A 15,046-nucleotide genomic window follows, 5' to 3' on the forward strand; every position below is an offset into this window, starting at 1 on the left:
TTTGTCTCTTAGTCAGGACCAACACACTCTATTATTTTGTGAAAATATATATAAACTGCTACTTAAAAGTCTGCCTCAAGATGATCTGTTCAAATGATTGAACAAGTCTTTGCTCAACTGATCTACTAGTCAAAATGTATGGAGCACCCACCCAGATACAGTTAAAAAGACACGTCAGTTATTTTTTCTGGAAAGAAAACAGATGCCAATGCCAATATATCTTTGAATAGTTACCAGAAACATTTTCACCTCTGAGGACTACTGAAAAGGAAGCTGAATTCTGGTGGCTCTGACATCACTTAAACCCCATGCCTTGCTGCCACAAAAAAGGAAAAACTAAGGTTAAAAAAAAAAATCATTGTTAGGTTTCATAAATTTTAGGTGTTAGATCTTAACTTCTCAAGGTTTGTAAGTCTTGGCACAAAGTCAGAATTCCAAGTCAAAAATGAATTTTCTGACTCAATAGTGAAAATAAATTCTTAAGTTTAGATGCTTAAGAGAAAAACAGCTGGAGAAATCAGGAGCCTCCCATATTTTAATATGAAGTGACATCATTATGGTCAAGACTTCCAAGAACTCCTTAAATTGTGTAGTTAAGCAACATCTCAAAGTAAATTAAGGACCCTAGGAAGGTGATATGTCCCACTCTGACATATAGACCCAGCTCTAGAACAATTTTTCTATTTAATTTCTGATTTCTTTCATGTTAGGAAGAGCTTGATGTCATTATGTTAATTGACATTATATCATTTTCAAAGTTAAGGCTATAGATTTTCTATGCCTAAATCATTGAATTTGCTCTCATTTTATAGGCTGCCTAAGGAGGCTTCTCTCTTATACTTAAGATGCAATTATATGAGGCTTCCTTAAAAATCTGGTTACTTTCATATTCTAATCACACAGAGAAAATAGGCAAAACAGCTAAGCTTATGTTGTGTGGATAAAAGTTTATGGATTAGTATATGTACATCTTCTGGGTCAAAGGTTGCTGGAAAAAAAAAAACACCCTGTAGTAAGTAGTTTATAACTCGTCTTCCAATGGCTGTGTTATCTGAGATGACAAGCTGACTTGTAATTGGAGTTTCTATGGCATCTTCATCCTTACCATTCCTCCGTTTATGTAAGTCCTACAGTTTATAAGTCATGTGGAGGGTTTTTTTAAACTCAGTTATAAACACACGAGAATACTGATGAGCGGCACTTCAACTTTGTTTAGTTGGACTGCTCTTCACTCACCTGATCAGCCCCTTCTCATTTGCTGCCAGTCAGTTCTCGGAAACCCTCAGCAATAAGGATTTAAAACCCCAATGCACACAACACACACCGACACACACATGCTGCACACGCTTAACTTCCTTTCAAACTATATTTTGGTACTTTCCTTTCTTGTTTAACAATCAGTGTGTTGGGGCTGGGCCGATAGTACAGAAGATAGGGTTCTTGCCTTGTGTGTGGCTGACCTGGGTTCAATCCCCAGCGCCACACATGGTCGCCCATGCTGAGAGTGACTCCTGAGCACAGTGTGGCCCTAAAAACCCAAAATAAATAAAACACAGATGTGAACTATCTTGAGTCCTTTTAATCTCCATTTCTAGAGTATTTTTTCCCCCTTTTTGGGTCACACCTGGCGATGCACAGGGGTTACTCCTGGCTCTGCACTCAGGAATCACCCCTGGCGGTGCTCAGGGGACCCATATGGGATGCTGGGAATCGAACCTAGGTTGGCCACATGCAAGGCAAACGCCCTAACCGCTGTGTTATTGCTCCAGCCCCATTTCTAGAGATTTTTAAAGAATTACGATTATATTTAAAAATAAATTTATTAAAATAAGTTTTTTCTAGGATCAGATGTTTGATGTCAGAAGAGCAACATATGAATAAGTATTTCAAAAGCTAGATTACGTTTTTAAGCAATTTTAAGCATTGCAGTTTAATGTAACTTAATTAAGAGAAACAGTCCTAGGGCTGGATAATACAGTGGGTATGGCACTTACCTCACACATGGCCAACCCAGGTTCAATCCTGACATCCGAAATGATCCATTAAGCCCTACCTCCTCACTTTGCATTGAGGAGTGATCCCTCAATGCAAAGTGAGGAGTAAGTCCTGAATACTGCCAGGTGTGACCCAGAAATAAAAAGGAGAAACAGTCCTTTGTTGGATTCTCTTAGAAGGCAAACCTGCCTCTGGAGTGAAAAAAAAAAAAGTCAAATTCTACTTCCTAACCCTTTCTTTATGGGATCCTACATGTTGATAAAAATAAAAGAAAAGTACTATGGAGGAAGAAAAGTATAAAGTAGGTCAGCAGTTGAATGACATGGGAGAAAGTCACATCAACCAGTATTAAAGATATGTTCAGTGAAGAAACTGCTGTGAGTTTTGCCCCCAAAGCAAATGCCTGCTTGCAACATCCAAAGCCCTTTAACCTTCGGGTGATGAGCAGGTCTGATGGTGAGAAGCTGCTATGGTTGAAATACCTGGCTCACGAGGTCTCACAGATCCCCTGGTTCCATAGAATGATGGGGAGCCTCTCAGGGAGATGTCTATCCTCAAGAAGGAGGCTTCTTTTTTTTGGGGGGGGGGGTATGCTAGGACTTGAACCCAAGGTTTCACACATACAGGGTATGCACAGTCTACCACTAAGCCACATCCCTGGTCCCAAGCAGGCATTTTCTAAGCCAGGACTTTCCAAAGAGGGCAATTCCATCTGGGATGGGAAGAGAAGGGCACCTGGAACAGGGTTGGGGAGGGGGTGTAGGTTTAATATAATTTGGGGGTGCTTTCTATTTGCTTTAAGGAGGTAGATTCCTTCAAGGATGGGGGGGAAGCTGAGTGACTTTTTTTTCCTGAAAGGGGGGAAAACAGACCAAGTTTGGGAAGCTCCGTTTTAAGCTGAGTGCAAAGATGTGTTAAAACTGGATAATTCCACAGACCTTATGGATAGTCAATGGAGTTTAAGTGACTGCCAGGGTGGCCTCACTACTCCCAATGGACCACAAATGCTGATCTCAGAATCTCTGGCACTTTCTAAAATGTGGCTGAGCAATGATTTGGAAGTCTAAACTCTGACTTTAGGAATTCATAAGAACAACCAATGTTTTACAAATTCAACAGAAAGTAAAATAAACAAACCCAGGATTTTATGCTCCCTCCTGTTATTTCTATGGCAATCTTTCAAACTAGTTCAGTCTTTACCCTCTCAAGAAATACTGAATTAGGGGAAAGAAAGAAAACAAGTATTTAATCGGAACTGGCTTAAACTAATTCTCGTGGGGGTGGGGGGTGCCGCAAGCAGACACAGAATGAAAAGGCAGCTTTTGTGGTGAAAGAGCACAGGTGGCTTAAAGGCTGGTACTGAAGTCTCCCTCTGTTCCCAACCTTCTCACCAAGAAGGGCCCAGTCATAAAAACAAGGATGTTTATATTTACCCAGAAGTGTGCGTGGCAATTGACCATCATGGTTCTCTCAATGAGCTCATCAGGACATTCCAGAAGGTGATGCCCAGAGACCACACCAGCATTATTGACCAGGACTGAGACCTCGCCGACTTCCTTGCGGACCCTTTCGGCAGTCAGGTAGACATTCTCTCTCTTTCCCACGTCACAGGTATAGGTAAAAACCTGCAAGTTACAGGGCGGCAGAATCTCTTCTTCACCATTCCCAGCTGAAGTCCAGAAGAAGTTAAAAAGAAAGAGAAAAGAGGAAGGGGGTGCAAAATGTGAGTCATGTGGCCATCGGTAGGACAAAGATGACACAAAACAAAAATACTACAGTGAGCTTCAAATTTCTAACAGTGTAAGGCTTGCCAGTGACTGAACTTACAGCTGCCTTCCTCCCCAAAAAGCATCTTTGGGAATTACAGCAATTTACTGGATAACTTTGCTTAGGGGAAAATCATGTAATTGTGACAAGCCCAAGACCTCCTGGGATCAGCTCTCTGGAGCTAAAGACACCTGGAAAGAACTGATCACAGCCCAGAGAGCAGTGTCCCCTCCTCCCAACACATCCATTACACACTCCTCTTTTTCAAGGGGGAAAGGGGCCAAAACAGCTTTTACTCTTAAGTATGCGTACTCTCTAAATGGAAAACTCACCTTAAGGCTCACAAATCAAAACTGTAATTAATAATCATCTAAATTCATCCAAAGTCAAGAAATGAGCAGGAAGCTTCTCATAGGAAAAAAAAAAAAGGTAGCAGCCACTTGGTTTGTTCTAACTGGAATGGCTGAACAACACTAAGATACACTGTCACACAAAAATCAAGCGCATAGGTTAATATGCAATTTTATTAGTAAGAAGTCTATTTAAACCCCAAATTCTCTTCCCTGGAAAATAAGTATCATTTAGGTTTTGGCTCAAGAGCAGAAATTCTTGCCACTCTTTGCCACTTCTCCACGTCATTATTTAAAGTTTAATGTTTTTGACCTTTGATTTTTCTGACCTAAAAGGCTGGTGCCAATAATTCTAGTGGCAAATGATCCATATTGAGTCGGGGTGGTGCCCGAGTTAATCTCGCCAAGAAACCAAGAGCTATTATCAAATTTCTTCAACCAATATTTATGGCCAGCTCCACACCCCGACTGTCTAAAAATCAAACCTTAGATTTCGATTAATCAATTTCTTGTCGATTTCTTTGGGAGGGCGGGGACCCTCGAAAAAGATCCCAATCCAAAAAAAAAAAGTCCCTAATCCTTCGAGCACTTTCCCTTCAATCAATCAGCTGGGCACAGAACTTAAGGCACTTATCTTTCTGCTGAAACAATGTAACGATTTCCCCGCGGCTGAAGTTATAGTGAAATCATCAATGCGCTCTAGTCTAAGCGGTTCTGCCCGCCACAGTAACGCAGACGCGCGCCTGTCCATTGAGTCTGGAGAGCCACTTTCCCGAGGCTTCCGAGTTTCCCATGGCCAACTCGGAGCCGGCTTCTTTCGCATTCCAGCCGGTGGCTGCAAGTTTCCTCGGCCCTTCCAATTTCCGAAAGGGTGGGTGGGCTCAGGAACCCCGACGGCGTCCGTCCGCGTCCGTCCGTCCTCCTCCCCCACCCCGAGATCTGCGAGGACGGGGATCCCGCACCCTCTCTCTCTCTCTCTCTCTTTGGACCTAGGAGGGAGCGATCGGGTGCCTTCTTAAAGGGGGCAACATCCCTCTCTCAGAAGACCAAAGGGAAGGGGTGTGATCGCTGCTTCCTGAGCCGGGCAGGGCACTCCGCTGAGCCCCGCGAGGAAGGGCTCGGGCTGGGGCGCGACTTGATCCAACAATGCCGGGGGGCTCAGGTTCCAGTTACCTTGCAGCGCCGCGGCGTCGGCCGCCTCCAGGTCGCGGTAGATGTGGCGCACCATGCCCGCCGTCTCCTCGTTACTCTGGGTGTTGATGTCCCAGAGCACCAGCAGCGCGCGGCGCCGGGCGAACTCCAGCGCGAAGAGGCGGCCCAGGCCGCTGCCGGCGCCCGTGATCAGGCACACCTGGCCCGCCACGCTCTTCTCCTTGGGCCGCACCAGCCAGCGCGCGGCCGCCAGCACGAACGCCCAGAGCACTTTGAAAGTGACCACGAAGAACTCCACCACGATGTTCATCGCGACAGCCCGGGGCCCCGCGCGAGCCCGCCGCGTCCGCGTCCCGCCCCGCCGGGCCGCCCCGCACCCGGCCCCCCGGGGCGCGTGTCACAGCGGCCGGGACCTGCAAGGGGAGGCAGCGCCCCGCGCCCGGCCCCGCGCGAGCTGGCCCGCCGGGCTTGGAGTGCGCGCTGGCGCCGAGCCACTCCCGCCCGGGCTCGGCGCGGTGGTCCCGGGGCTCCGCCGACCCGCCTCGGTGTCTCCAGCCAGCGGCCGCCCGCCCCGCCCGGCCCGAGTGCCCGGTGGACGCCGGGTCCCCGCTACCGCGGCGGTGACAGCCGCGACTCAGGCGGCGCGCGCTGCCCTCATGGCCAAGCAGCCGCCGCCCGAGCGTCCCCGCAGCCGGCGCCGCGGCTCCCTCTGTCCCCGGGGCTCGGGCGATGCCCAGACGGCACGGGCCGGCCGGCGCCCGCGGGACTTGTCAACTTGACCCAAGTTGCTAGAGGGTGGCGAGAGGGGGGTGCGGGGCCGCGGGAGAGCCGGGAAGGGGCCACTCGCCCCGTCCAGGCGAGCGCTGCCCAACGGCTTGGCAGCTCCCCCCACCCCCCACGGTCGCGTGTCCCCCCCGCCCCGGTGGGCCCTGCGCTCCCCGCGCCTGTCACTCGCGCCCCGGGCTCCGCAGCGCCGCGCCGCCGGCGAGTCGGGAGCGCTCTCGGCCGCCTCTGAGCGCCTGCCACGCTCCGCGCTATATAAGCGGCGGCCGCGGAGAGCCGGCGGCGGCGGCGGCATCGGCCCTCCCTCCGCGCGGCCTTCCCCGCCCCCGGGCGCACCCCGCCCCCGGCCCAGCCCCCCGCCCGCCGTCCGCCCAGCCGCCGCCGCCGCCGCCGCCGCCGCCGCGGGGCAGCCCCCTCTCACATGGCCGTGGCCGCGCTCTCCGGCCCGCCTCGCGCCTCCCTCGGCGCCCCAACGCCCCCCTGCCGTGGGCCGTCCCGGCCGCCGCCCGCCGGGCCCCGGGGCCGCGGGCGCGCCGGACATCCTCCGCCGGCCGGCCGCTCGCCGCTCGCCCCCGTCCCGTCAGTCGGGTCAATGTGGGGAACTCCGCTCGCCCGCGCAGCGATCAGGCGTCGCGGAGGACAGCCCCGGAGCTGGTGGGGGGGGGGGCCTCGGCGGCGCGGCCCTGGGGGCGCTCGGCGGCCACGAAGCGGGTGGCAGAGAGGCGGAAAAAGGCGCCGAGAAGCCGGGTCTCGCGAGCGACTGGGACGTCTCCGCAGAGGGGAAACCGAGGGGCTGACTGGTGTCGCCGCAGGGGCCACTGCCGCGGCCCCGGGAGCGCCGTCCGCGCGGAGGGCGAGCGGAGGAAGAGTGGGGCACGCCGGGACCTGTAGTTCGCTCCGGGAGTGGGCGTGTCACCTGAGCGCCTGACGGGGCGCAATCCCAGACTTTCCCTGTCAAATGCAGCCTGTGCACTAGGACCCCGAGTAGTCAAGGTGTCAGTCTTCGCTCTGGTTTTATTGCTCCCAGAATCTCATTGAGAAATGCTTTTTTTTTTTTCCTCTATGAGTTTTACCTGAAACTTAATCGTTAAGGGGCGGAAGCGGGCGGCGCCTAACTTTGCCTCGGTAGGGCGAGTTCGGAGTTTTGAATTCTTTTCCGGCTTCTCCGGGGACAGCTATGACTCGTGGGGCTTCGCGCTCGACGTCTTTAAGTGGGCAGCGCGCATGCGCCAGCTTCCTCTTTTCCGACTGGAACCATGGAGGGCGCAGAGTAAGTGGCTCTTCGTCTCCCGCAGAATCCTTCTCCATCCCCGAAAGCAGAGGCCCTTGGTCCCATTTCCCCTCAAGCCAACCGTTGCCAGTGTCTTTCCCCCCTTTACTTGTGTGTTTGTGACGCTCTATGACATTTCGTGGCCGCTCTAGGATAATAATGGAGAGAGGCTGGCTTGGGTGGCGGCTTGGGTTGGACTGAACGAGGTTTGATGGCTGAAAACTTGCGAAATCGGCCGTTTGGGTGGCGATCTTAGCACAGTATCCGAAGAAGCAGGACTTTTATGAACTGGGTTCATTGCGAGTGGCATTAAGGCTCCGGCGGCGCTTTCGGTCGGGCCTTTGCTCTCAGCATGTGGGGCCTGATGTTTGAACCTGGTTGGTAGCAGAGGATGCCGCAGTTTAGATTTTTAAGCGTCTTGTTCCGCTCTGGGCACATGAAGACTCGGGGATGGTGTTCTGCGGCCACAGTCCGTCTCACCGTGTACTTGGTTACCCGCTGTGGGTATTTACGCCGGGGAGGCCGTGGGTGATTGGAGTTGTCGATGGCGCGTGATGAGGCTCCCTTTAAGGGGGTCTGTGCTAAAGGTGAAAGTTGCTGGCCTAGAAATGACTTTAAAATCAGCCCAGGAGTGCAGCCGAAGGTACGAGTAGGTCTGGGACCGACTGCGTTATTGAGCAAGAGAGTGCTCAGTGCGGCATGGGGCGTGGGGCTGATGGCAGCGCTTTGAGCACTTAATATTTCTGTTTGCAAATGGTAGAGAGAAGAAAAAGAAGGTTCCTGCTAAGCCAGCAGCAGCAACCGCAGGGAAGAAAAAGAAGCTTCCTGATGTGCCAGAAACCCTGAAGAAAAAGCGAAAGAATTTCGCAGAGCTGAAGATCAAGCGCCTGCGAAAGAAGTTTGCTCAGAAGATGGTAATTCTCTTCCCCTCTCCCGGCCAGTGGCCTCAAGTCTGGAGGGAGAGAAGGGCTCGGGGTTGTTCAAGGAGGAGAGATGGATGTTATTAGCTCCTGTACTCTGTGGTGGGTTTGGTACTGCTGATTGGGAGCAGCCAAAACTGACGAGTGACTGTTTTTCAGCTTCGAAAGGCGAGGAGGAAGCTGATCTACGAGAAAGCTAAGCATTATCATAAGGAGTACAGGCAGATGTACAGGACGGAGATCCGCATGGCTAGGATGGCAAGAAAAGCTGGCAACTTTTACGTTCCTGCGGAACCCAAATTGGCTTTTGTCATCAGAATCAGAGGGTGAGTTCATTTTCTACTGCATTCTGACATTGGAGGGGAGGCTTAGCTATTCAGTGGAGCAGGAGAGTGGGTGGGGCTAGTAAAGAGCTAGAATATGGACCAGATGGTAACAGCCAGGTCCAATCCCCAGCACCCTTGTATGATCACCCATACCCCGTCAGGAGTAAGCCCTGATTCCCTCACTGGATGATGCTCAAAGGCGCGCGGACACATGAGTAGGGTGAGAGAGGTAGAGAAAGTTACGTGGCATTGACTTACAACTTGACAAGTTAGAAGTTGACATTGAGAGGAAAATGGAAGTAGGATAAATGATTTATCATTAGTTGCTTTTGTCTATTTGGGTGGGTATTCAGTTGCCCCAAACGATTTTTTAATGGGAATCGTAGTAAGTCTGTTAAATTTTGTGTCACTGCAGTATCAATGGTGTGAGCCCCAAGGTCCGAAAGGTGCTACAGCTTCTTCGCCTTCGCCAGATCTTCAATGGTACCTTTGTTAAGCTCAACAAGGCTTCCATTAACATGCTGAGGATCGTGGAACCCTATATTGCATGGGGGTATGTCTTTTTGCTTTCTGTTTGGTAAATTGGCTGTTAGAATTATGAGTTTCAGGGTTTTGATTTATGCTAAACTTAGCCACTGCTCATTTTTCTATCTGCTTTTCATGTTTTAGGTACCCAAACCTGAAGTCAGTAAATGAATTGATCTACAAGCGTGGTTATGGCAAGATCCACAAGAAGCGAATTGCTCTAACGGATAATGCATTGATAGCGCGAACTCTGGGTAGGTGCTCCCTCTTTGCCCGACCCCATGGCATTGGGGGAAAATACATAGACGAAAGGGTATCTTGTCACCTTGTATTTCTTACTGTTGTAAAACTTGTCATATTTTTTGCAAGTATTGAGATCTGCAGTACTATTTTAATTGATTTCAGCCATGTGTTTTTACGTGAAATTATTTTTCTCTGCAACTTTACTCTTGGTTGACTTTTAATTAATTCTGCCCCGTTAATGTTGGTTGAGTGTCATGAATTTCATAATTTCGAAAGCCATTAATTTAAAAAAAACTGTAAATGTTCAGGTAAATACGGCATTGTCTGCATGGAGGATCTGATTCATGAGATCTATACTGTTGGAAAACGCTTCAAAGAGGCAAACAACTTCCTCTGGCCCTTCAAATTATCTTCTCCCCGGGGTGGGATGAAGAAAAAGACCACCCATTTTGTAGAAGGTGGAGATGCTGGCAACAGAGAAGACCAGATCAACCGGCTGATTAGACGGATGAACTAAGGTGAGCAGCTGACATCCTCCGGAATTTAATACCATCTACCATTACAGGCTTGGTTTGAATTTTAGTGGGGAAAATGACATCTACCGTTTTGCATGGTCATGGTGGGTTGCTCCTGAGGATATTTGTAGGATGGAGAGAAGTCTTTTCTACATAAAAGAATGGAAACTAAATTGATATTGTCCTGTAACTTTGTTGATGCTAATCTAGTAACTTTTTTTTTTCTTTTAGGTATCAACCGTATTTTTATAATCTGGTCAGTTAATAAATGACTGCTTTCAAATTGAAATGAATTGGTGACCTTTTTTTTTTAAGTCAATTCTACATGATTAAATTATCAACAGCCTGTTTTGATGCCTATAATAAAACTAGGGTCTAAACGTCTCTGGGTTTAAAACTGACTTATACACAAAGAAGAGAACTTAAGTTCTCAAGCGGGCCTCTAATAAACTGAGTAAAAGCATAGAAAAGCAGCATAACATTTTATAAGTAATCATGAATTACTTCACCGAGACTTTGAAATGTAAATTTTGAGCTAAATTAGAGCAAGTGGACTGAGTACACATTTTGCATGGTACAGGCAAAGACTGGATCACAGGCACTGCTGGGTGTGCCCCATTAGCAAAGCATTAACACAAAGGAAATAAAGTTCATTGTGCTGCAATGTGTAAAGGGTGCTGTTTTGACACAATTGCATCAAAATGCTGTTGATATGAAAAATTATTACACAGACATATTTGGGAATTTATTATACCTAGGTGTGGGAGTCAGGCAACTTTGTCACTTTGGGACAATAATGACTAGAAGTGGTGCCCTATGTGGGTTAGTAATACGTGAAAATACTTCTTGGGCTTGTGTTGTGATTTTGAGAGCAAAACAGTACTCTTCCATATTAGTGTTCTTGTAGCACGTTTTGTTAATGCTGTTTAAACTTACTCCTAAGTAGCAAGGTGTTTTTTGGTTGCTTGTTGAGGCTTTTCTGGGCTTTACTCCTGGCTCTGCTCAGAGGTAACACCTGGTGTGTGGTGCTGGGGATTGGCCACAGGTTGCCATGTGCAAGGCAAGCACTTTTACTCTCCCATTATTTTGGCAGGGTCCCCTGCCATGCACTATACTTAGCCCCAGAAAATGTTACTTTGTTTTGGGGCCACACCCATTGCTTAGGGCTTATTCCTAGCCTTGCTCAAGGATCACTGATCCTGGTGGAGTTGCGGGGTGAGGGGCCCATATGTGGTACTGTGGGTTGATCCCAGGTCAGCTGTGTGCAAGGACAGCACCTTCTCACTGTACTGTCATTATTGCCCACACAGAAAAATTCTTCAGTGTTATTTTGAGTTTCCTTCTTAAAGGAATTCCCCGTCAATGATTGGAGGTGGGCAGGTAGAGCCAGGGATGAAACTCTGGGTTTGGACACTTGTGTTTTACCAGTCGCACCATCTCATAAGGCCTTTTATAACCAGCAAGGGACAGGAAGATTCGCTAGAAAGAGCTAAGGTAAATGGAATAGCTACTGGGTTTTATTCCCTATGGATACTGTTTTATCATTTCTGGAAATTTAGCTCCTAATTTGTTTCCTAGTAGGATAAGAAACGGGAGTTGCCTGGAACTGCACAGGTCTAAAATAACTGAAGAACTCAGTGTTTCTCAGCCAGGGGCCATGTGGGTCCAAGGTGGCCACAGATCTTATAAGTGGAGGAGCAACTGTCAGGATGAGGGGGTGTGGGGCATAGGAATGAATGAAAACATGGTCAGATGGGGACCACAGTCAAAAATGGCATTTGCAGGGTGAATCATGAAAGTAGTCAGGTGTTCGGTGACAGGTTCTTAGAGCGTAAAGAGAAATACTGGCTTCACAGATCCTTCTAGATTAAAGATAAAAATATTTAGGGGGGTTAAGGAGTTGTAAGTGGTTAAGGACAAAAATGGTACATGACAATGTGCCCCCAAAACAAGAATGTTGTGGACTACAAATCTTACAATGAAGGTAACTCTAAAAAGTTGTCATTTTTCTATAATGGACCCTTTATTAGAAAGGCTCACTGGTTTCCAGAAAGGTCCTTTCTAGCTAGCTAGCCCAGTTTGGTTTTTTGTTGTTGGTTACCCTATCACCCCCAGTATTTTGGCAAACCTGGTGTTGCTCATGATTTACTCCTGGTTCTCTGCTGAAGTGTCACTCCAAGTGGGGCTCGGGTCCCTATGGAGTGCCAGGGATTGAGCCCAGGCTGACTGTAAAAGGCAAGCTCCCTACCTGCTATACATCTCACCAGCCCCACTAACCCAGCTTGTAGGTTAGTTTCACTTGCCTTTAGCACATCGTTGCTTATCTTTTGGGGCTACACCGAGGGGCTCAGCACTGAACCTGGCTCTGTGCTCAAGGGTCACTCCTGTAGACTCAGGGAACCACATGGGGTGGCAGCATGAAGCTTGTGTCAGCCACATGCAGGGCTATCCTATTCATCACTTAGGCTCCAATTGCTTCTCTTGGAGGGTTCCTTCAGTGTAGAGTGCTGGTTCTGGAGCCAAGCCGCTTGGGATCTTCCATAGCCTTTGCTTACTTAGTCTTGGCCAGTGACTATCGTAACAGCAAAGTAAAAATGATAGTTGTGCTTAACTTCATGGGATCTTGAAAAGATTGAATGTTTTAGGTGGTGGTATTGTTTTTCACCTTTCGCAGGATGGTATGGGTCCACAGGTTTAAAGCTTGAAGAATGGGGTGATGAATCACTCAGAAGTCCTGGCTTAAAGGCTAAGTAAATGGGGGGCGGGGCGGGGGGGGGGAGCTGCTTGGAGCTTTTACCTCCAGGGTAAGCTGGACAAGGAAAACTTGGTCCCAGCAGTTTTCCTTACAGATGTGCTATCAAGCCAGCCAAAATACTGCTCATATATACCTTTTGTAAATTCAACTTTTAAAAGTTAGGTCTTTTTATACTTCGGTATACACACAGTAGTATACTATATATACTATAACTATGTATTTTCTTTAAAATGCATCCCATTCCTATAGAAACACCAGACGTTTGTTTAAATGTTCTTATTTTATTATTTTTTTCAGAAGCTTATTTAAATGACAACAGATTTGTCAATCATTTAGGACTATTCAGCCTTTCAGCCACCTGGTGGACTGGCACTTTTCTTCCAGCTACTCTGTAATCAAGGAGGCAGTCTAATGGCTTTCAGCCTCTACACCTGCAGGTTGTCCCTGTTTACAGACCAGTGGTTGGGGAGCCCAGAATCAAGGTGTAACGAGCCCTTCTGCCTGCCTTTGGGAGAATCCTCCAAAGGCAAGATTATAAAAGGAGTTGTTTCCTTTTATAATCCTTTCTCCATCTTTAAAGTACAATTTAAAGATGCATCTGCCACTGATAAGAACACTTGTGGGTACGTTGGGCACCTAGGTAATCTGGTTAAACGTCTTCATCTCATATCTTAATAAGCCTGAGGTAACATTTACACGTTGAAAAATCGAAGTAAGAGTATTGGGATGACCATTTGGGTGTTTGATCTCTCAAATACAGCTTTTCCTCAAAATGGTAATTTCTAAATTGGGTCTTGAGTTTGTACTTTTTTTGTTACTATTTCTGTGTGCTATGTGTCTTTAGCCTCAACACTGACACAACAATACCTGGTATATTGCATTGCTTTGCTGCTTTGCTTTCATTGATTGAGGAGGGCAGTAGGTGTGGGCTGCTCCGGCCACTGTGCTCGTTGCTCAGGCTCCTTTCTGGTGCTGAGGACACGCAGAGACTGAACCCCGGCATGTAGGTAAGGCAAGTGTTTCACCACCGGGCTACATGCCTGCTCCTGAGTCAGGTCTTTTCAGGCATTAGCCCTTTAAACAGTTTGGATCTTCATTGCTAACTCATGCCGGTCTTGATGTACTTGGTGGTAGGGAGTGGTGAGAGTAATGGGGACTGGAATGGAAGTTTATGAATATGGCTGTGTGTTACATACATACATAAACTCTGGAAGACAAAATAATAAGGTATAGGGAAAATTAAAAATAGGCCATTTTAGGATACAGAGGTGATGTATGCTGTTAGGGTTGGTGCAATTCACAAAGGGAGGTGGGATTGGAACAGTGATGAGCGCATGAGCAGAGTGTGGGAATGGGTCACTGGGAGACACAAAGGCCAAAACAGTGCTGCAAAACGGGGCTGCTTTATAAATCACATACTGAGTAATAAATTAGGGGGTTCCATAATGGGCCAGGACCCACAGATTAGGAGCTAGGTGCTAGAGTATCTACATAATCATAATTGGGGGGAAGGGTGTATCCTTTTTGATTGCAACCCAGACCTGAATAGATCATTGATTTGGGGGTTGGCACCTAGACTCTCTTTTGAAGTTCTTCGTGGTGACTTTTAATGTGCAATCTGTGTTAGTGGAGTGAGGAGTCGTTATATGGCCCTCAAGTAAGGGCGACTAGTCTCCCTGAGGCTATGCTGCTATAGATGAGGCACATGAGTTTCCCCCACAGAAGTTAAGGACAAGTCATCACATCAGAATTCAGTGGATACATTGAGAGCGTGGGTATTTCACAAAACCGATCAGCAGGCACCCTGAAAGTATGAGGTGGCAGTTTCCTATTCATTTTCGCCTATGTTGGCCTCTACATCTCAAAGACTGACCAGAGTGTTGGTATTTTCCTGGGTGCATTTTTGCCCCTGTAGCCTAAGCTGTTTTGTCCAGGGGAATCACGGTCACGGAGTTGGGTTTCCGTGGGAAGATCCCTCACATACAACTATTATATTTCAGTTGAAGGGCTTCATTTTTCCCTAAATCAGGATCATACGGGATAAGGGATGGGTGTGACAAGTATCTCAGTTCCAGAGGATCCCAGCAAATGGTAGGTCACAAACTTAACTGAACACTGAAGCGGGTCTTTGTGGGATCTGATGCAACTCTTCAGGTCTGAGCTTGCAGTGGGACGTCAGGAAATTAAGTTCAGGAGTACAGTGGGTAGGGTGCTTGCCTTGCCCGGGGTGCAACTAAGTTTGATCCCTGGAATTCCATATGTTCCTGAGGTACCTCCAGGAGTAATTTCTGGGCCAGGAGTAACCGATGAGTATGGCCGGGTGTGCACCGACCCACCCAGAATAAAACAAAAACCCAGAAATGAAGGTCAGGTTGTTCTGAACATAATTTGGGCCAGGATTTAGTAACACCACCATGCCAGTGAGGTGTTAGGCATCCTTCCTCC

General features: G+C 48.1%; 2 protein-coding genes across 2 annotated transcripts in view; one reads left to right on the forward strand and one right to left on the reverse strand.

Moving 5' to 3' along the window:
• Positions 1 to 5,592, reverse strand: part of RDH10 (retinol dehydrogenase 10) — a 32,308-nt gene extending 26,716 nt beyond the window's left edge. Inside the window, exons 1-2 of the mRNA XM_004602388.3 lie at positions 5,286 to 5,592; positions 3,429 to 3,664 (exon numbers count right to left, since the gene is read on the reverse strand). Coding sequence (XP_004602445.1) covers positions 3,429 to 3,664; positions 5,286 to 5,574 — 525 coding nt within the window. The 5' untranslated portion in view covers positions 5,575 to 5,592. The remainder of the gene's footprint in view (positions 1 to 3,428; positions 3,665 to 5,285) is intronic.
• A 1,577-nt stretch (positions 5,593 to 7,169) lies between these two features.
• On the forward strand, positions 7,170 to 10,233 carry RPL7 (ribosomal protein L7). The gene is made up of 7 exons (XM_055129209.1): positions 7,170 to 7,317; positions 8,078 to 8,231; positions 8,397 to 8,563; positions 8,979 to 9,116; positions 9,233 to 9,342; positions 9,640 to 9,849; positions 10,078 to 10,233. The coding sequence occupies exons 1-6, from the start codon at positions 7,304 to 7,306 to the stop codon at positions 9,846 to 9,848; spliced, it is 792 nt and encodes a 263-aa protein (XP_054985184.1). The 5' UTR covers positions 7,170 to 7,303; the 3' UTR covers position 9,849; positions 10,078 to 10,233.
• The last annotated feature ends 4,813 nt before the right edge of the window (positions 10,234 to 15,046 follow it).

Source organism: Sorex araneus, chromosome 2 (genome assembly GCF_027595985.1).
Source record: "Sorex araneus isolate mSorAra2 chromosome 2, mSorAra2.pri, whole genome shotgun sequence".
Lineage (NCBI taxonomy): Eukaryota > Metazoa > Chordata > Mammalia > Eulipotyphla > Soricidae > Sorex > Sorex araneus.

Bases quoted from the DNA above. Each gene is read 5' to 3' on its own strand.
- RPL7 (XM_055129209.1), top strand. The intron at 9,117-9,232 runs GTATGTCTTTTT...TTCATGTTTTAG, and splicing joins GAACCCTATATTGCATGGGG to GTACCCAAACCTGAAGTCAG. The intron at 9,343-9,639 runs GTAGGTGCTCCC...GTAAATGTTCAG, and splicing joins ATTGATAGCGCGAACTCTGG to GTAAATACGGCATTGTCTGC.